Source organism: Pristis pectinata, chromosome 1, assembly GCF_009764475.1.
Source record: "Pristis pectinata isolate sPriPec2 chromosome 1, sPriPec2.1.pri, whole genome shotgun sequence".
NCBI lineage: Eukaryota > Metazoa > Chordata > Chondrichthyes > Rhinopristiformes > Pristidae > Pristis > Pristis pectinata.
Genome location: NC_067405.1, coordinates 73,079,818 through 73,104,836, shown reverse-complemented (window position 1 = coordinate 73,104,836; position 25,019 = coordinate 73,079,818). Strand labels below are relative to the sequence as shown.

The 25,019-nt window shown below is 41.3% G+C and overlaps 1 protein-coding gene across 2 annotated transcripts in view; it reads right to left on the bottom strand.

Moving 5' to 3' along the window:
* LOC127577496 (partitioning defective 3 homolog B-like) overlaps positions 1-25,019 on the bottom strand; it is a 787,668-nt gene that overhangs the window by 414,386 nt on the left and 348,263 nt on the right. For both annotated transcript variants that reach the window (XM_052028727.1, XM_052028736.1), the window contains exon 9: positions 17,112-17,251. In XM_052028727.1, the coding sequence (XP_051884687.1) occupies positions 17,112-17,251 (140 nt within the window). The remainder of the gene's footprint in view (positions 1-17,111; positions 17,252-25,019) is intronic.

Here is a 25,019-nt window from a genome sequence, read left to right as displayed (position 1 = left end):
AATAAAGTAAATGTCATCACTATTGCAATATGGAAATAAGGCAGCCAATGACAACAACTTTTACAGTGATGAGACTTTTACTCTCGCTGCCTTGGTGAAGCAGCCAGCATAATCAAAGACCCCACCCACCCAGGTCATTCTCTCTTATATCCTCTCCCATCAGGCAGAAGGTACAGCAGCCTGAGGGCACATTCCACCAGGCTCAAGGACAGCTTCCATCCCACTGTGATAAGACTATTGAACGGTTCCCTCATACGATGAGATGGACTCTTGACCTCACAATCTAGCTTCTTGTGACCTTGCACCTTATTGTCTACCTGCACTGCACTTTCTCTGTAGCTGTGACACTTTACTCTGTATTCTGATATTGTTTTTACCCTGTACTACCTGAATACACTCTGTACTAACTCAATGTAACTGCACTGTGTAATGAATTAACCTGTACAATCGGTATGCAAGACAAGTTTTTCACTGTACCTCAGGACATGTGACAATAATAAACCAATTTACCAAATCTGTTTTATTGCCCTTAGATAAGGTTTAAATGTTGACCAAGACACAGGGCAGGGTTCTCCTGCTCTTCAATATTGTACTGAGAGATCTTTTATATCCAGCTTAAGGAGAAAACTGGGCCTTGGTTTAATATCATACCCAAAAGATAACCCCAAATGCTTAACACCACCCCACCGGAATGCCATCCTAGATTCTGTGCTTATCCATGGAGAGAGCCCTTAATATATAACCTTCTGTCTCAGAGGCAAAAGTGTTTTTCACTGAGCAACCACAACATAAGTGCATACATCAAATTATCTCAATTGTTCCATAAAAATCTACAATGCCACCATTCATGGCACTGAACTGCCTCCACTATCAGAGAATTTGTCTAACTAGTCATCCCTTACATGAGGTAGTGCTGCCTGACATCAGTATTGAACTTGTCTTGCATTGATTAGACCTGTTTGCTCATCTCCTGTAGTGCTCAGTATTACTTTTTTGCTGAAGATCATCAACTCAGTACATGCTGAGGGACACACTGAAGCTCGGTGCAGCCAATGCAATGGCTCTGTGGGGAAGGACAACAGTGTAAGGCTCCTTCTGCTACCGCACATGGAGGGGCTGAGTCAGGTGGGGAAGCCCCTCAAACAATGAAAGGGTGTATCACCCCAAGGGGCCAGATTAGTGGTAATGGTGCTATGGTTTTAAAAAAAATCAAGTTAACACTACCGATTATAATAAGCATGAACGTTTAACTTTTGCCTTGTTTCTTCTTTTGTATATATCTTTTGTTATGAATAAAGTGTGCACCTCAAATAGATGCCTTCTTTCTCACCCACATAAAACCCTTTGACTGTGCCTCCCAACGTAATTATTCCACCCATCTTTCAAACACAGCCAAAGGGCAGCCCTTCTAATAGCTCAATGGTCACCACTTACAATAAACAAATTATAATTTCAGCTTTTCAATGGAGATATTTAGATATGCACATCTGAAAATTCTACTCAACTCTTTCATAAGTTTTGATCCTTTGTTTACAATGCAGTGTATGATAAGATTGTTGATTATTTAACTAACTGGGATATTGTAGTGTGAAAGGTCATGACTGTCATGTGACCATGACAACACTGACCCCTCTGGCTGGGATGACACCATTGAGCACATGGCCGAAAGCGACACCACTGTCAATCAAGGTCTGGCTCCACCCAGCCATTAGTACACACCTTGACCATTGGGCCTATGTAAATACCTGTTGTACCTGGCCATGGCCCATTGGACATTTTTGAATCACCTAGGCTGGCTCCACCCAGCTCTCCGGCATTACAAAAAGTGCTGCATGTGCTGGTTCGTTCTTTCTCTCTCTCTCCGAGGATGTGCACTACTTCAGGGTAAGATAGTTAAAGATCCCAGGGAGCATTAGAGCCAATGTTTGTCCAGATTCAAGGTGTTCAGATATTGTATTGTTTATTTCCTTGATCATTTGTAACCAGTTCATTGTGTGTGCATATCTCACCCGTTGCGCTTTCCCCCATGTCTCGCGATCACCCATGTGTGTGCGAGTGTGCATCTGTTCCCATCCATTCTGTCCCCACATTTGTCTTTGTAAATAAACAGTCCCTTTTTAAAATACAAAGACTTGCGTCTGAACCCCTCTGCCTTTAAGACCCGAAAGAACCTTTTCTCACAACCGATAGAAGTAGGAAGAAAAAGGGCAAGGTGTTGTAGACAGCTCGAGTACTTTATCCGCAGACCATAAAAGGAGTGGCACCGAAGTTATCATGTGCAATGCAGGAAGATTCAAGATTCTGTCAGTCCTTAGCAAGGCTTTCAGAATTGGTACAGGTTATGCTATGCACAGGGGCAGGTAGACAAAATCAGAACAATGGCAATTACAAATATAGAAGTGCTGAAATAAAAGTTTTTTTTGCTGTTATTCCTGCTCCATAAAATTTGGATCATGCCAGGAGATGCTGGTGGCTTTCTGCAAGTTTGGTAACAATGAGCTACCTTTGCTTCTAAGTGATCACGTAAACAAGCAATTATCTTGTTAACAGCTGAACTGATGTCAGCTTGATTTCCCTACTTAGTAATGTTGTCCTAAGCTTTGTCTTCACAATTATACATGCACAGATTTCAAATTCATAAATATTAAATGCATATTACCAGGTAAGGTGAACCTCGTCACCTAAAAAATACGATTTTCCTCCACCTCCTCCAGTCCCCAACACATTGACTTTGCTGGGCAATGATTTCACAAACAGCAAGCAAGTACTTCCAAGAAACTGGTCAATCTTCTCACACCAGTCTGAAGGCCATTGGTGGACCTTCCAGCACACCAGCAGCATCATGTTTGTAATGAGGATGCTGTGGATGCAAGCAACAAGCCAGAAACTTTAGCACTATTGATGCTCCTATGCAATACAGATTGGGTGCTACACTGCTCAGATGGGTTGTCAACCAAAGCCCCGGTTCCTATTTTTCGGACCTAAATGTACACAAATTGGCTACTAGGTTTTCTATACTCTAAAAAGTACTTTATAGGCCCTAACATAATTGAGGCATGTTGAGGTTTTTAAAAATAGCATATGTATGCAACTCCATCACTCCAGATCTACACTTTCAGTAGAGGTTTCTGAGACAGCAATTGGGAATTGGGATCCTGTTTAAGTGCGGCATCTTTCAACATTGCCTGCGTTGCAACAATTAGCACAGACCAGGGATTAAGTTTAGCCCTTCCAGATCCATGTGACTCAGCATTATTCCAACTGATAATGAAGACTCTTTTAAGAGTAGGAGGAAGTTTTCCTTTGGAATCATTCTAGAATATTTCTTTATGAATGCAATTCTGCAGTGAAAATCCCATAGTCCTTTTTAGTGGCTTCTCCAAACTCCTCAAAGAAATTGGAAACATTCTGAAGAGGTCCAAACATACGTAGATATTGTATAACCTGTGTAAAAAGTAGATGTAAAATATACACACTTGCAGCTCAACATTCTCTCCAACACCCAAAAATAAAGCATTTCAGGGTTTAAATTGGTAAATTGTATTATTATGATCACATGTACCAAGGTACAGTGAAAATCTTGTCTTGCATATCATTCATACAAAATAATTCATTACACAGTGCATTGAGGTAGTACAAAGTAAATCAACAAAAAATCAGAATAAAGTGTTACAGAGAAAGTGCAGTGCAGGCAGACAATAAGGTGCAATATCATAACGAGGTAGATTGTGAGGTCAAGAGTCCATTTTATCGTACTAACGAACCGTTCAATAGTCTTACAACAGCAGAATAGAAGCTGTCCTTGAGCCTGGTGGTACATGCTTTCAGGCTTTTGTATCTTCTGCCCGATGGGAGGGGGCAGAAGAGAGAATGTCCGGGATGAGTGGGGTCCTTGATTATTCTGGCTGCTTTACCAAGGCAGTGAGAAGTATAGACAGAGTCCATGGAGGGGAGGTTAGTTTCTGTAATATGCTGAAATTGTGTCCACAACTCTCTGCAATTTCTTGTGGTCTCAGGCAGAGCAGTTACCATACCAAGCCGTGAACCTGGATAGAATGCTTTCTATGGTGCATCAATAAAAATTGGATCAAAGAAGACATGCCAAATTTCTTTAGTATTCCATAAATACAGCAAGTAAACAGTGAACACATCGGAAAATTTAAATAGGGTAAAGATTTAAAATTTCTTGCATCAGACTTTCACGAAACTAAAGCTAAATTTTATGTCAGTCTCCATCCAAGTGGGAACTTATGCAAGTATAATTCTCAGGAAATGTAGTCATATGTCAGAATGTATATTCAGTGTGTAATGAACGGAAATCAGTGTAGCAATTGGAGAAAGAGGAAAGATCTGAGCAAGTGCCATTTTCCTTCCCTTTTTTTATTGACATTCAGAAAATTAAAAATTTAAAACCTTCAAACCCTCACTTAAATGTGCTATGCTTATTTATATGCTTAAGAAAATTAAAGTGTCAAAACTTTTCTCTTTCTAATGTTATAGATTCTAAGGACAGAAAACAGCCTTCAAAACTATTATAGAAAAGTCGCAACATGGAAAGAAACAACCACTGGAAATAATAACTTTGAGTGTCGATTTACAGAAAATGAGACTGCTGAAAATGCAGGAAACTCACATTCTTTGGTCTTTTGCACTGGGTACAGAAATATGTTAATGAACTAAGTGTGGTTTTGGTACAAACAACTGAGAAAATCCATTTTCGGCAATGTTTCAGTATAAAACTATGATTCACAGATTTCCTTAGGAAATGACAGCCCAACTTTGCATTGTAATCCAACTTTTTAGTAAGTTCTGGGCGAATGTAGCATGATGTGGAGCTAGGGCAGGATTATGTTTATTCATGACATACAGAGTGCCTTCCTGTGCTGAGATTTTCATAATTCAAGACACTGACTGTGTATCTGGTTGGAATTACATTCTGTGCATTCCAAAAATCTAGCTGTGCTAGCTTTAGACAAATGCTCAAGGTCATAAGGCTAGGATACCATCTTGAAGGATTTGGGTTGACAGCAACAAAAGTCTGGAGTTTCGGGATGGGGGAGTGAGATGGTGGAAGGAAAGAAGAAATTGTCATGTGTGCACTGAAGAGGGGAAATCGTGGTAAACTGGTGGGAATAGGTAAAATGAATCTTAATTTGAAACAGGATATAAATAGTCTTCCTTTCAGTATATGTCCTCTTCTGTATGTCATTGGCCTGATCAAGCACTGGCTACGTTACCACATGGGATAAGCCTTTTAGGCACATTGCAAGTGGAAGACAATCAATTCACCACCTTTATTTACACTGCCAATGAATGAGGTTGTATTTCACCTGTGTCTCGTGCACTTTCCTTTATCCCTATTTAACATCATTCATGTCTGACTATTGAAGTATGCCTGCAAGGGTTGCCTCTAGCACTATACTACACACCCTCAGGGACTGATTACCTCAAGTCTTCCAGACGAATGACTGGCATAACGAGCAGTACTCATTCCTTAAATCCCAAAGCATGTGTGTATTTCACATGGTTCACTTTTGTCAGGAGGAATATCTTGTACAAGCAAAATTACACTCTACAGTCCTTCTCTTGATCAGGTTGCACAATCTCCCACTAAGACACATTAGACTTCTGAAGCAGGTAGAATGGCACAATGTATCCTCCTCTAAGCGACGACTATAAAGTCTAGTCTGCTCGAACAACAACTTACACTACTTAACATGTTTAAGGCAGCAAAATATGCCCCCTGGTTCCTCACAGTAACGATCAGACAAAAAGTGACTGGGCTAAAACAGGAGATATCAGATGAGTAAGTGGTTGATCAAATGGCAGTCAGACTCATCTGTGCATTCATCCTATCAGTTAGTGCTTCCCATTGTCCTGTCACACAAAAAATAATGTACCATTCCAAAAAAAACGAAGCATGCATATCACTCAAGTATCTGACAGCAAAATGAGTTTCTTTTTTAAAAAAGTAGTTCCTTTTAAGTAGTTTTAAGGGACAACAGAGACGAGGATACAGAGAGCATCAGTAAGAATTCATATGAGCAAGTTAAACTAGATAAATTAATTTCATATTCTGGATCCAAATCAGAATCTTGGAGTTAACATGACACTAAAAGTCAGCAGATCTGTTAAATGAAAACAATTCCAAAATAAATTATTTGACTATGCTTTTTTTTAATTTCTACAGATAATGGAGTAATTTTCAATTAAACAATGGGTAGCACTCATTTTTCTAGGACGAGAAGGGGGATTCAGAGAAGTTGGTGATGTGGAAAGGACAGAAAAAATGGTATTGGAGAAGCTGCAACCACGGTAAAGGGAAACCAAAACAACTAGACAGTTATAATTACACACTGAACCACGATAGGTTAATAGCTATATCTGTTAAAGCTGTTAATTCAGCTCCTTTTCACTATTATACTTAACTCCTTCAAAATAAGGATCTTGAAGCATTTCAGTTGTCAGAGATAATCTATTATAAAGAGGATAAGAGGTGGAGATCTTGGCTGACAGGCAGGAGGAAGAGGCAATTGTGTTATTTCAATGGTTTGGGGGCAGTGGGGTTATCCTAAATCCTCAGATGACATAAAAAGAGACATTAATGAGTTAATGCAGACACCACCACTGTCTCAAAATGTGTGAAACTCTCATGTGCCTCTCTTTCTAACTCATCCTTACCTTCCATGAAACCTTTGCATCAGAACTAAACTTTGAATTATTATCTGTCAGTCTCCATAAATCCCAACATATTCCATGTAGCCATCTATACCAAATAAAAAAAATTCCTCTTCACAATTCACCTTCAGCCGTTCCAAGTCCTCCTAAGCATTCAACTTGGAAAGAAAAGCTATCGGATGCTGTAACAAATCAATTTAAAATACTCAGACCCAGCTTAAAATATTTCCCCACATAACTCTGCAACCTTGCAATACTCCAAAATGCTTTGTTCCTTGCTCTCCAGACTCTTGAGCATCCAGTTTGACTGTGAGGCCAATCACCATCTCAGTCCTGCTTACTACAGACTAGATTGTCCAAGTACTTACCATTGGTTCAAGACAAGGGGTCAGTCATTTAAAGCAAAGGAACATAGAAATTTCTTCCTGCATGAAGTGTTGAACCTTTGGAATTCTCTGCCCCAGAGAGTTGTGGAGACAAGCTCATTAGAAGTATTTAAAAGTGGCGGTATGGGGATATGGCAAAGAGGAAGAGTTGAGGCCTGGGGTAGATCAACCATGATCATATTGAACAGTGAAGCAGGCTTTGAGGAACCCGGTGGCCTACTCCTGCTCCTATTTTCTTGTGTGTTCTTACTTGCTACTCTCCTCTCATCTTTAAAAACATGTCAAAACTCATCCTTTCATGTAAACGTCCGGTCTCCTCTTCTACCTCTGCTTCTTGATTTCTTTTCAGTATCTCATGTTGTCTCCTGTAAATTGTACTGCATCTTTAGTTTACAATAAAACCATATATAAATGCAAATTACTGTTCTAAGAAAAAGGTTGGCATTGATTTATCTTAATTTCTTTCATTTCTGGTTGAAAACCATTTTCTTGAGTTTCTGTTTGAAGATTCAAAAAGTCTTGTTTACCAGAGATTTGAAATGATTCATCTGAAATCTTTAGTTTAGCACTGCTGTCCAAGTTATCAACTTCTCAAGGTGTTGTTGAGGAATTTGGTTGTGATTATTAAAGAAATGGGCCTCAGCAACTGTAAGATAACTTGATTGATAGTTGAGTCGAAATGAAAACTTGGACAATTATTCTCCCTTCAGGTCAAGTAAAAGCTTCACCTGAGTTTCACCTTGCAGAGTCGGGAGCTGGAGCGAGATTTAAAACAGGAGCTTTGAAAAGAGGTGAGTCTCTATGCCTGAGCGTGTGAGTTACACCTTGCAACAGTCTAAAAGAGGCACATTTGCAAATTGTTAATAGTTGATTGGCTAATTAACAGCAGCGAATAAAAGGAAGGTAGATATAAGCAGAGCAGCCATTGTGTGAGTGGACCATTTGAGGCTTTGGTAAGAGGAGTTGGAGGCTAAGGTAAGTCTCTAGTAAATTTCTTTCTGTCTTTGATTTTTCCTTTAGTGCAAGGCTAGAGTTGTTAAAATAGCTCCAGAGTCAGTGGTGTGTTCATCTTGTGAGATGTAGGGGTTCTGGGAGACTTCCAGTCTCCCTGATAGCTATATCTGCATGATGTGTGTCCAACTGCAGCTCCTTACAGACCCTGTTAGGGAACTGGCGATGCAGCTGGATGACCTTTGGCTCTTATGGGAGAATGAGGAGATCATAGATAAGAGCTACAGGGAGGCAGTCACTCCTAAGCTGCAGGAAGCAGGTAGCTGAGTCTCTGCCAGGAGAAGGAAGGAGAATAGACAGGTAGTGCAGAGTACCCCTGTGGCTGTTCTCCTCAATAACAGGTACACTGCTTTGGATACTGTTGGGGGGATGACCTACCAGGGGAAAGCTGCAGTGACCAGGTCTCTGGCACTGAGCCTGGTTCTGTGGTGCAGAAGGGAAGGGGGGAGAAGAGGAGAGCGGTAGTGATAGGGGATTCCATAGTAAGGGGGGCAGACAGGAGATTCTGTGGATGTGAAAGAGACTCCTGGATGGTATGTTGCCTCCTGGGTGCCAGGGTCAGGGATATCTCAGATTGGGCCCACAGCATTCTGAAGGGGGAGGGTGGACAGCCAGAGGTTGTGGTACATATTGGTACCAATGACATAGGTAGGAAAAGAGCTGAGGTCCTGAAGAGGGAATATAGGAAGCTAGGTTGGAAGCTGAACAGCAGGACCTCAAGGGCAGTAACCTTTGGATTGCTGCCTGTGCCACGTGCCAGTTAGGATAAAAATAGGTTGATTTGGTAGATGAATGCATAGCTGAGGAGTTGGTGCAGGGAGCAGGGTTTCAGATTTGTGGATCATTGTGATCTCTTCTGGGGAAGGTATGACCTGTACAAAAGGGATGGGTTACATCTGAACTGGAGGGGGACCAATATTCTTGTGGACAGGTTTGCTAGAACTGTTGGGGAGGGTTTAAACTAGTTTGGCAGGGGGATGGGAACAAGAGTTAGTGGTCAGAGGTTGGTGCATTTAGTGTACAAGTAAATGCAGCATGTAGAAAGACTGTGAGGAAGGATAGGGAATTGAAAGGGCAAAATTGCAGTCAGTTGGATGGGCTGAAGTGTCCACTTTAATGTGAGAAGTATCAGGAATGAGGGTGATGAACTTGGGTAAGTACATGGAACTATGACATGGTGGCCTTACAGAGACTTGGCTGTCACAAGGGCAGGAATGGCTGCTGGATATTCCGGGGTTTAGATGTTTCAAAAGGGACAGGGACGGAGGTAAAAGAGGTGGGGGAGTGGCTTTGCTGATCAGGGACAGCATCACGGCTGTAGAAAGGGAGGACGTCCTGGAGGGATAGTCTAGGTGGAAGTCAGAAACAGGAAGGGAGCGATCACTTTATTGGGAGTATTCTACAGACCCCTCCAATAGCAGCAGAGACACTGAGGAACAGATCGGGAGGTAGATCTTGGAGAGGTGCAAAAATAACAGGGTTGTTGTCATGGGTGATTTCAACTTCCCTAATACTGATTGGCATCTCCTTAGTGTAAAGGGGATAGATGGGGCCACATACTATGTCCAGGAAGGATTCCTGACATAGTATGTGGACAGGCCAACTAGAGGAGAGGCCATTCTGGACCTGGTACTAGGCAAGGAGCCTGATCAGGTTTCAGGTCTCTCAGTGGGAGAGCATTTTGGAGATAGTGACCATAACTCCTTGACCTTTACCATAGCCTTGGAGAGGGATAAGAGCAGATGATATGGGAAAGTATTTAACTGGAGGAGGGGGAATTATGATGCTATTAGGCAGGAACTTGGGAGCTTAAACTGGGAACAGATGTTCTTGGGAAAGTGCACCACAGAAATGTGGAGATTGTTAAGGGTATTTGCATGGGGTTCTGAATAGCCTTATCCCATTGAGGCAGGGTAAGGATGGTAGAGTGTAGGAACCAGGGTTGACAAGAGACATAGAATATCTTTTCAAGAGAAAGAAAAGTTTACCTAAGGCTTAGAAAACAAGGATCGACAGGGCTCTTGAGAGTTACAAGGTAGCCAGGAGGGAGCTTAAAAATGGACTTAGGAGAGCTAGAAGGGGGCATGAGAAGACCTTGGCAAGCAGGATTAAGGAAAACCCCAAGGCGTTCTACATGCATGTGAAGAATAGGAGATTGACTAGAGTGAGAGTAGGACCGATCAGGGATAAGAGGAAATGTGCCTTGAGTTGGAAGAGGTAAGGGAAGTCCTTAATGAATATTTTGCTTCAGTATTCACCAAAGAGAGACCTTGACGTTTGAGGATGGCGTACAACAGGCTGATATGCTGGGGCATGTCGACATGAGGAAAGAGGATGTGCTGGAACTTTTGAAAAACATTAGGCTAGATAAGTCACAGGGCCGGATGGGATATATCCAAGGTTTTACAGGAAGAGAGGGAAGAGATTGCTGTGCCATCGGCATGATCTTTGTGTCCTCACTAGCCACAGGAGTAGTACCAGATGATTGGAGGGTGGCAAATGTTGTTCCTTTGTTTAAGAAAGGGAGTAGGGAGAACGCTGGGAATTACAGACCAGTGAGTCTTACTTCAGTGGTGGGCAAATTACTGGAGAAGATGCTTAGAGATGGGATTTATGGGCATTTGAAGAAGCATAGGCTGATTAGCGACAGTTAGCATAGCTTTGAGGGGCAGGTTGTGCCTCACGAGCCTGATTGAATTCTTTGAGGATGGGACAAAGCATATTGATGAAGGTAGAGCAGTGAATGTGGTGTACATGGATTTTAGTAAGGTGTTTGATAAGGTTCCTCATGGAAGGCTCATTTAGAAAGTCAGGAGGCATGGAATCCAGGGAAACCTGGTGCTGTGGATTCAGAATTGGTTTGCTCATATAAGACAGGGTGGCGGTAGATGAAGCGTATTCTGCCTGGAGGTCAGTGACCAGTGCTGTTCCACAGGGATGTGTTCTGGGACTCCTGCTCTGTGATTTTTTTTTAATATATATATATAAAAATGACCTGGATGAGGATGTGGAAGGGTGGGTTAGTAAGTTTGCAGATGACATGAAAGTTGGTGGTGTTGTGGATAGTGCAGAAGATTGCTGTAGGTTACAACAGGACACTGATTGGATGCAGAGCTGGGCTGAGAAGTGGCAAATGGAGTTCAATCCAGAAAAATGTGAAGGGATACACTTTGGAAGATTGAATTTGAAGGCAGAATACAAGGTTAATGGCAGGACTCCTAGCAGTGGGGAGGAACAGAGGGATCTTGGGGTCTACATCAATAGATCCCTCAAGGTTGCCACACAGGTTGATAGGGTTAAGAAGGCATATGGTGTGTTGGCCTTCATTAGTCAGGAGACTGAGTTCAAGAGCTGCCAGGTAATGTTGCAGCTCTATAAAACTCTGGTTAGACTACACGGAGTATTGTGTTTGGTTCTGGTTGCCTCATTATAGGAAGGATGTGGAAGCTTTAGAGAGGGTGCAGAGGAGATTTACCAGGATGCTGCCTGGATTGGAGAGCATGTCCTATGAGGATAGGTTGAGCAAGCAAGGGCTTTTCTCTCTAGAGCGAAGGAGGATGAGAGGTGACCTGATAAAGGTGTACAAGGTAATAAGAGGCATAGATCGAGTGGACAGTCAGACTTTTCCCAGGACAAAAATGGCTAACATGAGGGGACATAATTTTAAGTGATTGTTGAAAGGTATACGGGGGATGTCAGAAGTTTTTTTACTGGTGGGTGCATGGATGGTGCTGCCAGGGGTGCTGGTAGAGGCAGATACATTAGGGACACTTAAGAGACTCTTAGATATTCACATGAATGATAGAAAAATGGGGGTCTATGTGGGAGGGAAGGGTTAGATAGATCTTACAGCAGGATAAAATATTGGCACGACATTATGGACCAAAGGGCCTGTATTGTGCTGTAATGTTCCATGTTCTAATTGGATAAGATGATGTTCAAGGACCACATTCTAACATAGCCAATGTAAAAAGATGAAATATCTACCTTGTTATGGCCTTGCACTTTATTGCCTGCCTGCACTGCACTCTCTGTAACTGTAACACTTTATTCTGCATTCAGTTATTGTTTTCCCTTGTACTACCTCAATACACTGTGATGAAATGATCCACATGGCATGCAAAACAGTTTTTCACTGTACCTTGGTACATGTGACAATAGTAACCAATTTACCAATTTAAATGTATCAATTTTAAAAGGAACAGTGCTTCGTTAGATACTCCAGAATTCGGAGCTTAGCCAAGCATTGACTTCCCATTCAAGAATGATGCCAGCTTGTAAACTGAGTAATTTCCACACATGATGGACATCATTGTATTTTGAATCCCTCAGAAAACCAATAAATGCCTTTTCACCAGAATTGCATCTAAATTTATCAATGTACATCCTTTTATAAAACTGTGATACTTAAAGTTAACTTGCAGGTTCAGTTTGTTGAGCAATGGATTGGGAACCAAAAGATTTGAGGGCATGCTCCCTGCAGAATTAACAGACTTTCATTTTTCCAAGATGGAAGATCTGAGCAGCATGTTTTAGCATGCGTAAGTAATCATCTTCAGATGGTGCCAAGCTGCTAGGATGGAAATGGGAATCAGCAGTGCACCCATTGGCCTGACTTCCTAACAAAGAATAAACTCTGAAGTGAATGCTTTACTCTTCTTGCCACATGCAACACTCAAACCCCTTCTGCACAAGCACATGCATTTCCTAATGAAGTCTGAACTCACTGAGGTGCAGTCAGTGAAAGAGTGTCTTCTCCTTTCATTTCACTCTAGCAACACCAAAACTGCAAGCAAAATAGTTCCATTTTGCTTCAATCTACCTGAGGCAGCCATGCCTTTAGCTGCACATGTTCTTAGCTTTAGGTTTGTCTCATTAAACTTCTGTTTCTCTTCCATTCTCCCTAAAGATAGACTTAAAAACCAAATTTTTGACCAAGTGTTTGGTCACTTGTCCTAATATGACCTGGTAGAATTTTGTTTGCCCAAAAATGCTCATTTGGAGCACTTAGTATGTTAAAGGCTTTAAATACAAGGAAGAGTTATTGGGTGTAGAGTAGGAAATCTGATCAGAAGGGTTGAAATAGTTAGGGACTGGAAGTAGATATGGGTGACAGAAGAGACACTGGAGTTACAATCACTATGGAGAAATGGGACTGGAGAAGAACAATGAGATTGACTGTGTCAAAGACTGAAGGGACATTGAGAAGGATTTCCCATCTTCACGTGACAATGATTTAGGTCTGTGTTATTGTGGTACAAACACTACTGTGGGAATTCAAACATTCAGCTGAGGAAAACCTACCCATTAATTTGATGGGATACAGTTCAAGGTCTTGAAGGAAGATATTCCATTTGTCCTTGCAAACACATGGTGGATTTTATGAAGAGGCTAATAAAGATGGTTTGGAAAGTTAGAGCACTGGAAAAGAGGGAATAAATTACATAACGGGAACAAGGAAGAAGGTTTTCCAATGACCAGTTCTTTAGGAAGGGGGTGAATGAAGTGGGAAATAAGCCTGTTGGATGTGGTGAGTCTGGAGAACAGGAAAGACAGGTGAAACAGATCAGGGGAGGAAATGAAATGGGTGAGAAGATGAGTATATAAGTAAATGCACAGCATCAGGCTTGGCAATAGGTCCTTGACTTCTTGGCTCTCATTAGAAGTGAAGAGAGCAAAGGGAAGGGTTATAGGAAGAGGAGAGCAGAATCCTACAGCCGCCTTGATGTGATCCACTAGAACTGGTGATGGAGGGCTAAATATTTGGTAGTACATTTTCAACTTTCCACACCAATCACATCTACTGAATGAAACTGTCAATTAACATTGAATTGGGCAAAGTTTAAAGCCTCATTCTCATGTGCCAAGTACAATACATTAATCTGAGGATTACTACAAACAAAAATAAAGGGTTTTCTAAATACCCAACTGTTACATGAAATGCTCATGTTACAAACTGAGCCACTGTATTTAACAAAGACTAACTATGCATTATGGAAAGCTGCATCTCCCCATCCTTTCTCTCACTAGAGATTCAACCCTTCAGGTTTGAAGGAAGGCTGAGAGTGAATGGAAGAGCAAAACATGGGAGTGGGGAGGGAAGGAAAGATGGGGGTGTAGGAAAGGAGAATGAGATGAAACAGTAGGTGTGATGGGGTGAAAAGTGACACGAGTGAGACAAGGAGTGAAATGTAGAGTGCACAGATGTGAGAGTGTGAGTTTGTAAGAGCATGAATGTGTGAGAGAATGCAAGACCATGTGCACAAGCTCATAACAGTAAATGAGCAAGTGTACACAAAAGCAAGCAAGCAAAAGAGCATGAGTGCACAAGAGTGAGCAAGTGTGCAGAAGAAAGCGAACAAATGGACCAAAAAGGGAGGGAGTGCACCAGAGAGCACAAGAACATGCCAGAGAGAAAGTGAGAGAGCAAGCACGCGAGGCAATTAGTGGGCGAGAGTGAACACATGAGTGTGTGGGCATGCACAAACAAGAGCACAATGGAGGGAGAGAATGCAGGAGAAAGGGCCTGCACGTGCCAATGAGAGAGTGGGTGCAGGTGAGAAATTGCAAAAGCAAAAGAGAAAGGGCACATGCAACAGAAACAACTGGTACAGCTGCTGCCTCACAGCTCCATCCATCTGGGCTTGATCCTGACCTCAGGTGTTGTCTCTGGAGTTTGCATGTTCTCCTTGTGACAGTCAGGGTCCACACAGGTGCTCCAGTTTCCTGCAGATTAGTAGGTTAACTGGCCACTGTAAAGTGCCTCAATGTGTTGTGAGGCATTGCATATAGGGGGAGCTAATGGTAAAATGGGGAGAATAGTTTACAGGGAAAATTAACGAGGAAGTGATGGTGCTGAGCCATCTTGATGGATGAACTAATATTTTCTTGCCCATTACTTTTGCATGTTTGTATAAATATGCAGATTAGTGTTAAAATTTCCACCAATACTTTTAACAGGAGATTGTTCCAAGATTTCTGGGCACTGATGTAAACACTTTCTTCCAAGGCTTTGGCCAATCCCCAATGGCTATGGCAAGCCACTGGGAGATATTATACACTGATCTATTACTTCCTGTCTTGGTTGAATTTGATCTTTGGATCAGAATGCAGTGTTTGGTTTTAACTTTAACAATCTGATGTCACTTCAGCCAGACACCAGGACTAATAATTAAGATGTACTATTGGTATTGGTTTATTATTGTCACTTGTACTGAGGTATAGTGAAAAGCTTGTCTTACAAACTGATCGTACAGGTCAATTCATTGCACAGTGCAGTTACATTGAGTTAATACAAAGTGCATTGATGTAATACAGATAAAAACAGTAACAGTACGAAGTGTCACAGCTACAGAGAAACTGCAGTGCAATAAGGTGCAAGGTCACAACAAGGTAGATCGTGAGGTCATAGTCCATCTCATTGTATAAGGAACCGTTCAATCGTCTTATTACAGTGGGGTAGAAGCTGTCCTCGCGTCTGGTGGTATGTGCCCTCAGGCTCCTGTATCTTCTACCCAATGGAAGAGGAGAGAATGTCCCAGGTGGGTGGGGTCTTTGATTATGCTGGCTGCTACACCAAGACAATAAGACTTCAAAAATACTTCATTTGAGGAGCAACAATTTCACACTTTCTGAATGCCTGTTCTTTCTTTCTTTACACTTGTAATTGAAATGTTACTCCAGCTGTTTCTAAAATCTTTTGTCATTTCTCCAACTTGAGTAACAAAACTCCAATCCAATCGAGATGAAAATATATAAATCCAGAGCAAGAGATTCAACTTGGGTGGCCTGTCAGTATGGGAACACATTAACATTAATGAAACAATTCAATTATCTTGAGTTTGCTAATACTGGTTGGACAAATTCTGGGCTGTTCCATCACATGATCATATGAACCCACCCCCCCACACTCCCACTATTGGTCATTCAACACATCCATCCACTCGGCACCTTGCCTGCCATGCCAAATGGAAAATGACAGGGCTGTTCATTTCCAACTCATCTCCAATGATTTTGTAATTAAGTAGTTAAATAAAATCCAATTGTAAAGAAACTGTTGTTATATGATTTTTTTTTCCCCCCTTGCTTTAGCCCAGACATTATTCCAGAAGGTGTTTCCTCCCACATTTCAAAGATGTGCTGCTTGGTAGGCACTAAGTTGCCCCTAGTGTGTAGGTGAGTGGTAGAATTTGGGAGAGTTGATGAGAACGTGGGGAGAATATAAAATGGAATTAATGTAGGATTGGTAGTAGGCACAGACTTGAAGAGCAAATGGGCCTGTTTTTGTGCTGTGTATCTCCTCGACTCTAAGGTGACAACCCAATATTGGTCATGAGCAGAAGTTTGAGCACACCTCGGGAAGTAAACTAGCCACAAATATCACACTCAGGAGTACATGCTGAGGGATGCACTGAAGCTTGGTGCAGCAAATGCTCTGTGGGGAAGGACCACAGTCTAGGGTCCTTCTGCTACCGCACATGGAGGGGCTGAGTTGGGTGGGGAAGCTCCTCAAACAATGAAAGGGTGTATCACCCCAGGGGGCCACATAGTAGTAATGGTGCTATGTTTTTTCTTTCAAACAGTTTACACTACTGAATGTAATGACCATGAATGTAAAGGTTTTGCACTGTTTCTGCCTTTGTATATTTTTTATTATGAATAAGTCTATTTTTGAAATATAGAAGTTTAAAGACAGTAGCATATAAGCTCTCCCAAGAGGGAAGCATTCACAGGGAATAGATTCCTAAGGAAGTGAAGGGTTAAAAAAGAAATGTAATAGAATTCAAATAATCTACACGAAACTCAAAGGAACTAGCAGTATCTGTGTGTGACAATCCAGCACAACAATGGCAGAGAATTTAATATTGGTAAAGTGCAGTATAAAATGACAGGCATCTTTTGTCAAATGATTCTCGGTGATCATGAATTCTGCATTAAGAAGGGACTAATCAATATATCTGTGTAGCTTGCTAGCAAAACACAGATTTTGTCGTCTAGACCTTGCTTTCATTATGTAGACACAGAAGAACTCCTTACCTCTAAGATCCTGTCTCCAGACTGCAGTCTCCCATCTTTAACTGCTGCTCCTCTCGGAAGAATATTTTTGACCAAAATGGGACCAGGTCCATGTACAGTTGACTCTCTGGTGACCACTGTGAACCCAAGACCTTCTGAACCTGCATGTGGGAAGAAAAGGGAAAATTGCTGGATTTAACCATTTAATGAAAAGGACAAGCATTTAAATTCTTCTACAAACTTGGAATCTATTGATATAATTAATATTTGTAAACATTCAACAATATTGAGGAATATACTTTATAGATCCTAATATTAAAAAATCCAAAATAAAAATAAAACATGGTATGCTATACATCAGACACTATACTCTTCATAAACCCAGAGTATTCAGAAATCCTGATGATTCAGCATCTTGTTCACTAGGTGATATTTCCCCACACTCCCTTGAAACTCACCAAACCCCATTTTACATGCTCCCTTTAAGCTCACCAGGACCCCATTTCCTGCACTCCCATTAAATGCACTGGGGCGCTGTTTCCCACGCACCCATTAAACTCAGCAGGACCCTATTTCCCTCCCTCCCTTTAAATTCACTAGGATTCTGTTTCTTCCAATACTTTTAAACTCATCACCACCCTGTTTCCCACCCTCCCGTGAAATTCAATAGGATCACTAGAAAGTTTAGTATACTAAGGAGCAACATTTAAAAAAAAGTGAATTAAAAATGTGTTAGTTTATTAATAGGAGTAATATCCAATAACCCAGAAAATCTGCCAGTCTGGCACCAAAGTCCTGAGAATGCAGGATGAAATGAATTTTACTGTACCTTTCTTTCCTCCTTTAAAACACTCATTAAAACATGTCTCTTTGTTCTGCCCATACGTTATGGTATGATTGTTATGGTATGGTTTCAGGATGACAGGACCAGGAACTCAAAATTCCAGGTTAGTCAAGATTCCAAAAGGATAGGCAATAAGAGAAAGGAGATGGGATAGGTTTGTTAATCAAGGGAGGAATCAGCATGTTGCTCAGTCATAATATAGATAGCGATGTGGAATCAGTTTGGGTTAGTTTAATCTGCATGTTGATTGGACTAATCAAACTGGCAAGGGTACCGTGAAAGAGGAATTTGGAGTATATCAGTGATTGATTCTTAGAGCATTATGTAACAGAACCTACCCAGGAACAGCCTGTTTTAGATTTGGTCATGTGTAATGAGGTAGATTAATAAAAGATGTTGTGGTTAAGGATCCCCCACGGAAGGAGTGATCACAACATGGTAGAATTCCAGAAACAATGTGAGGGCAAACACTTGGGGTCCCATAACCAATGTCCTCAACTTAAATAAGGCCAATTACAAAGCTATGAATGTACAGTTGCCTCGAATGGAGTGGGTAAATAGGGTAAGGAAGAGGCTTGTGCATGAGCAGTGGCAGCTATTTAAACAGCTAACTTATAATGCTCAGCAGAAATTTATCCCAATTAGAAAGAGGAATCCCAGGAGAAAGATGAACCATCCATGGTTAACAAAGGAGGTCAAGGAGAATATTAAATCAAAGATTAGACTATATAAAGTGGCAAGGGCTACTGGTAGAATAGAGGACTGAGAATCTTACAAGGACCAGCAGCAAGAGGCTAAAAACTTAGAGAGAAAACTGACTTTGAGAGAAAACTGGCAAGTAATATAGAAACAAACTGCAAGCGTTTTTATAGATATCTGAAAAGGAAGGGTAGCTAGGGTAAGTGTGGGACCCTTGGAGAGCGAGACTGGGGAATTAATAATGGGGAAACAAGGAAATGGCAGATAAGTTAAATCAATGCTTTGCATCAGTCTTTTCTAATGGGCTAGTTTCAAATACTATGCAAGAATTTGTAAAACAGTCAATATTGTAAGGAACAAGATGTCAGAAAAACTAATGAGACTAAAGGCAGACAAGTCATCAGATCCCAATGGCCTGCACTTGGGAGTTTTAAATGAAGTTGCTGCAGAGATATTGGAGCCATTGGTTGAGGTATCTCAAACTCACCGAGTTCTGGGAAGGTACCAATGGACTGGAAAACCACAAATATAACTCCATTGTTCAAGAAGGCAGGAAAACTAAAAGCAGATAACTATACGTAAGCTGTTCACTTAACATCTGTTGTTGGCAAGATGGCAGAGTCTTGCCAGTTAGAGAAGTTTAATGTAATGAAACCTAGTCAACATGGTTTAACAAAAGATAAATCCCATTTAACAAGTTTGCTAGAGTTCTTTGAGGATGTAACAAGCAGATCTGATAGAGTGGATCCTCTAAATGTAGCCCTTTTAGATTTTCAGAAGGCATTTGACAAGTTGCCACATAAAAGGCTGGTACACAAGGTAAGAGCTCATGCTGTTAGGGGAAATGCACTAGTGTGGTTTGAAGGTTGGTTAGCCAATAAAAGACAGTCAGAATAAACATGCTGGTAGAAAGTAACTAGTGGAATGCCCCAATGTTCAGCTCTTGGCCCTCAATTATTTATGTTTTATATTAATGATCTGGAGAACTGTAAGGTATCCAAGTTTGCCAATAACACATTGCAGCTGGACATGGATAGGTTGAGGAGTGGGCAAAAACTTGGCACATGGAACTTAATGTGGGAAAATGTTGAGGTTATGAACTCGAGTAAGAGGAATCTTATGATAGACTATTATCTAAATGGAGAAAGATTGCAGATGAGTGGAGTACAGAGGGATCTTGGTGTTCTTGGGCACAAATCACAAATAGCAGGAAGGTACAGAAAGTAGTTAAAAAGGCCTATGGCATATTGTACAGGGTAATAGTGAGGCCACACCTGGAGTACTGTACAGTTTTGGTTCCTTCATTTATGAAAGGATTGGTTGCATAGGAGGCAGTCCAAATGAGATTCACTGGGGTAATTCCTTGCATAAAAGGGCTGCCCTATTATGAGTACTAAAAAAAAACTAGATTTTTTATTTAAAACAGTTCCGTAGAAGGATGATCTAAGCAAAACATAAGATTCTTAGGGGACATGACAGGATAGATGTTGAGAACTTTTTCATTATTGGGAGAATCTCGAATGAGGGGACACAGTTACAAGATCAGAGGGATGGTCACTTAAGCCTGAGATGCTCATCGTCTTGCAAAGGAGGGTGAATCTCTGGAATTCTGTATCCCAGAGAGTTGTGGAGGCTGGATCACTGGATGTAATTATAGAAGAAACACATATATTTCTGGAAGATCAGGGAATTGAGGGCAATGAAGAACTGGCACATAAGAGAAGATGTGGGGCAGATATACCATGATCATATTGAAGGACGGGGCAGGCTTGAGGGACCAAGAGGCCCTATCCTGCTCCTATGTTCTTATGAACTCCCCCATCTCTGGAAAATAACTTGTTTTCTGTCATTACCTGTTCTGACAAAGGGTCTTGCACCCCAAATGCTATCTGTTTCTAGTTCCACAGATTCCCTTTGTCTGATCTGCTGAGTGCATCCAGCATCTTCTGTTTTTATTTCAGACTTCCAGCATGTGCAGTTTTTCTTGATTTCCATTCACCAGACTCCACCGTTCTGAACCTGCCCCATTTGTGTTCGAATCTGCTGTTCTCACAATGGCCTCATTAACTACTTCAGAATGCACAAAAGTGGGGTGGTGAAGAGAGGAGGGGTGGTGAAGAGAGGAGGAGGAGAAAGGAAGGGGGGGGAGAGGAGGAGAAAGGAAGGGGGGAGGAGAGTGGGGGGAAGGTGGAGGAAGAAGCAGCAGGAGGAACATTGAGAGGCCTTCAAGAAAGAAACAAATGTTCATGGATCTGCATCTTTCAGTTGCACATAAAATGCAATGGATGAAGCCTGTTCCATCATTCAGACTTTTGCTGCAGCTCCCAAACTTATGATTTCCACCACTGAGAAGAACAAGGCAACTGAAGCTTGAAAACACCATCTCCAAGTTACACACCATCTCAACAAAGACCTGTGCCACCATTCCTTCATCATTGCTAAGTCAAAATCCTAAATTAACAGAACAGTGGGAGCTCCACCACCCACAGCCTGCAATGACAAGATACCCAACCACCTTCTCAAGGGCAAACCAGGAATGGGCAATAAATACCTGCCTTTCTAACCACACCCATATTCTGAAAATGGCTTTAAAAAATTGCAGCATCCTTGATTGTTAAAAACCTTCAATGCAAATATTATCCCAAACATTTTTCCAGAGAAACAGCAGTTCCGGATTTACCTTGTGAGGAAGTGTACAAATGTGCACACACTCATAAATCCCAAACTTCTGCACAGCTGTTTGTGATTTCACTCATGGAGTCCAGGAGTTAAGTGCAAATTTTCTCAGTTCCCCAGCACTTAAGCTGGGAAATCTGCCTGCTGAACCTGTGCCAGGTCAGACCTGGCGTAGGAACAGTGAGGCCATTCACTTGAGCACAGAGAAATGGCTATGAGGGCGAAGAGGAAGTACAAGGTAATTTACTTTAACTTTTATTAAGTTGTGTTGAAAATAATATAAAATTTGTAAATTAAGTGCTCTCTAGTGTTAAATTTTAATTTAATTTAATAAACTGTTACAAGTGTAAGAGAAATTAATGATGTTTAATTTTTGAATGTTTGCAAAGATTCATGTTGTATCACAACCATTATGGCTGGGTACGTGACTCAGTTGGCTGTCGATGCAGTTCTGTGGCCATGCCTGCCTTTTAGGATTACAGAGAGTCCCCAGATTATGATAGGGTTCTATTCCTGAGAACTGTTCATAACCTGAACTGTTTGTAAGTCAGAAATAAACAATGGTGTGTGGGAGAGGATCACCAAAACCACTGTGATGGGAGAGGAAGAGTGTCTGCCGGTGAGTCTGCTCAGCGCTCCCAGCTCTGCTCAGCCTGACCCAGCCCCCGATTGTTGCAGCTCGGCGGAGGGAGAGAAGGCACACGGAAATGCCCCGTTCCCGCCCGGCAGAAGATGCCAGCAGCAGCCACCAAATCCATCCCCATTCATCTCTCTGGTCTCCAAAACACTCGATCATATGTAAATATGTGCATAAGTCGGGTGTTTGTAACCCAGGGAGGTCCTGTATGCCCTTGCTGAACAGGTTGGAGCCAGCTTCACTAAAGGTGGTATCACCAGCAGATCCACTGAAGGTAAGAGTGGGTTTAGCTGACAAAGTAACCAGTAAGCCCAGGCAGCAGCAGGTACCAGATGATTTTGACATGCACGTTCCACCAGAGCAGCAAAGCACGTTGTGGAAGAACTGTGTTAAGGCCTGTTTTCCTCAGTCATTCCATGTATACTTGGGTTCCAGTTATAGCAGAAACATCAACTGGAAACAGACTTACAGATGTTGAGCATTTAAGCAGAAAGAACTTGGTTAAAGGAATCTATTCTGCCACACCATTTACACAGCAGCAGTTCAACTGGTACTGAGCTATTTAGCAACTGAATGGACCTATTGCCCCATTTCTCTTCAAAAACAAAATAGGATCCTAATTGTTGGACATAATTTCCAAGGAGATTATGTATGGTAGAATCACATCTACCCTTGGAAATTAAGCAGCATCCCAGTAATAAGAGAAATAAACTCCTGAGAAAGGAATTTCAATATTCCTCATTAGAAAGTGGTCTCAATGGCAATACACCATGCCTCCATGTAGTTTGTTGGGGTGAGGTAAAAATAAATTGAATAATGCATGCATTGCATGTATTTGGAAATGATTTGATGCTTTGAAATGTTATGTTTAACAAATCTATTACAACACAGAGTGGGAATAATGAGCAACATTCACTATATACATGTAACAACATACAGAAAAAAGTGCTGATCCCAGGCTCTGACTAAAGTGACAGCTGAAAAATAGTTAATGAGAATGTTCATTTCCAAAGGGGAAATTTTCTCAGGCCCCAATTGATTTCCAATGCACAGTACACTCCAGTTAATGGGCACCTAGATAATGGGAAATGTTCATTTAAAGAAAACATTTGTTCCAGTTGCAGTTCACTGTTTATTCCCCATATATTATCAGCATTTGCATCATAAAAACAGAAAAAATAACTAACTTCTTTGCCAAAGGCTCTTGTGCAATGAAGTTTTGTTCTGAAGAGAGAATTTACCCGTCCTAATTGCCACAAAAGATAAATTTGGAATGCTAAGTATCATAAAAATGGTTATCAGTAAATTTGCCTTTGACTCTTGGGGGATGGTTTCTTCATTTTATATACATCTGCAGAGCATAGTAAAAATCCTAATAGATATGCCTGCTATTGCCTTTATAACATTCTATGGTAACCGGAGGTAATATGCCCAAATAAAGAGAGTGGTTTATATTTTGTTTTCATAAGCACAAGACATCCCAAAGCACCTTACAGCCAATGAATTACTAGAGAAGTCTCGGTAGTTGAGAAGTCTCGTCCTTTTACTCGCATGCACAAAACGGTGGTGGGTTTCTCCTGCCCTCACTTTGCACCTGACCAGCCTGCACATCCTATTACCCTCTGCTGGTTACAGCACCTCTAGCAATTATAACTTCTCGTCCTTTCCAGCATTCCACTGCTACGACCTCCTCCAGCCCTCAAATCACTGTCAGTGCTTCCTCCTTGCCTGTGGCATCCTCCCAAAAAGTGCAACCATGACCTTCTTCCCTTCCCACTGTAAACAGTTCCCAAGTGAGAGAATGATTTATCATCAATTTAGTTGAGTCATACAGCACAAAAACCGATCCTGCAACCCACCAAGTCTTCTCCCATCATCATGCACACTTCCCATTTTAATCTTCCCACATTCCCATCAACTCCCCCAAGATTCTAACACTCACACACACTAAAAGCAACTTATGTCAGCCAGTTCAATGTTCCCTGCTCATAACATGTTTATTATGATGCAGTCTCTCTTAAACTGAGATCATATGTGGATTGACAGACAGACTGAAATGCAATCTAATCTCAAAGAACAGCAACCAGGTTTAATATAATCTGCTGAACTCTACATTGTATTCATCAATTTTGTACAATGATTCTTATTTTTCCCATCTACAGCTTATTCTGACCTACCTATTGTTTCTCTCCTTGCCTCATTGTTATCTCCATTTGACAAATATCATCACCACTTTGATTCTGCAACCTTTCCTGCCTTCAGGTCTATTACAGACCTTCCTGCTGTTTTTACCTCCCCTTCCTCCTTTACCTGCATCTTAAGTCTCATTTTATCTCATGTTAAATAAAAGCAGAAAATGCTGGAAATACTTGGCAAGTCTGGCAGCATCCAAGGAGAGAGAAAAACAGTTAATGTTTCAGGTCAATGACCTTTTATCAGAACTGATGTTCTGAAGCACAAATTCTATTTCTCTCTCCACAGATGTTGCCTGGTCCTCTGTATGTTTCCAGCATTTTCTGCCTTTATTTCAGATTTCTAGCAGCTGCAGTGTTTTTCCCCATCTAATAAAATGTCATTGACTTGAAATGTTGATGCAACTTCTCCCTCCATGTCATTTATTCCACTGAATATTTCCAGCATTTTCTCCTTTTAGTTTAGAAATGTAGACACTGCCTTAATTAAAAAAAAGCAACCAATTTGTGCACAGTAAGTTCCACAAACAGCAATGTGTTAATGACCAGAGTACAGTTGGTTGACTGATACCAAGGACATAGAAATAATATGGAAATTTTCACAACTACCCAGTAGCCCAGATAAGGCCTCACTTTAATATCTTACCTGAAAGAGAGCATCAGCCTATTTCCATCTTCCAGCTTAGAAAGAGAAGCAGATTTCCAAGGGTAGTCTTTATTATGAATCTGATCCAAGTCTCAGTGTAGCCTTGTCTGCATTTATTTTTATGTTTGTATGGATTAGGAGCATGAGTCGGCCACTCAAGACTGCTCTGCCATTTCATAAGATCATGGCTTATCTGATTGTAACCTCAACTTTACACTCCCATCGGACCACAGGT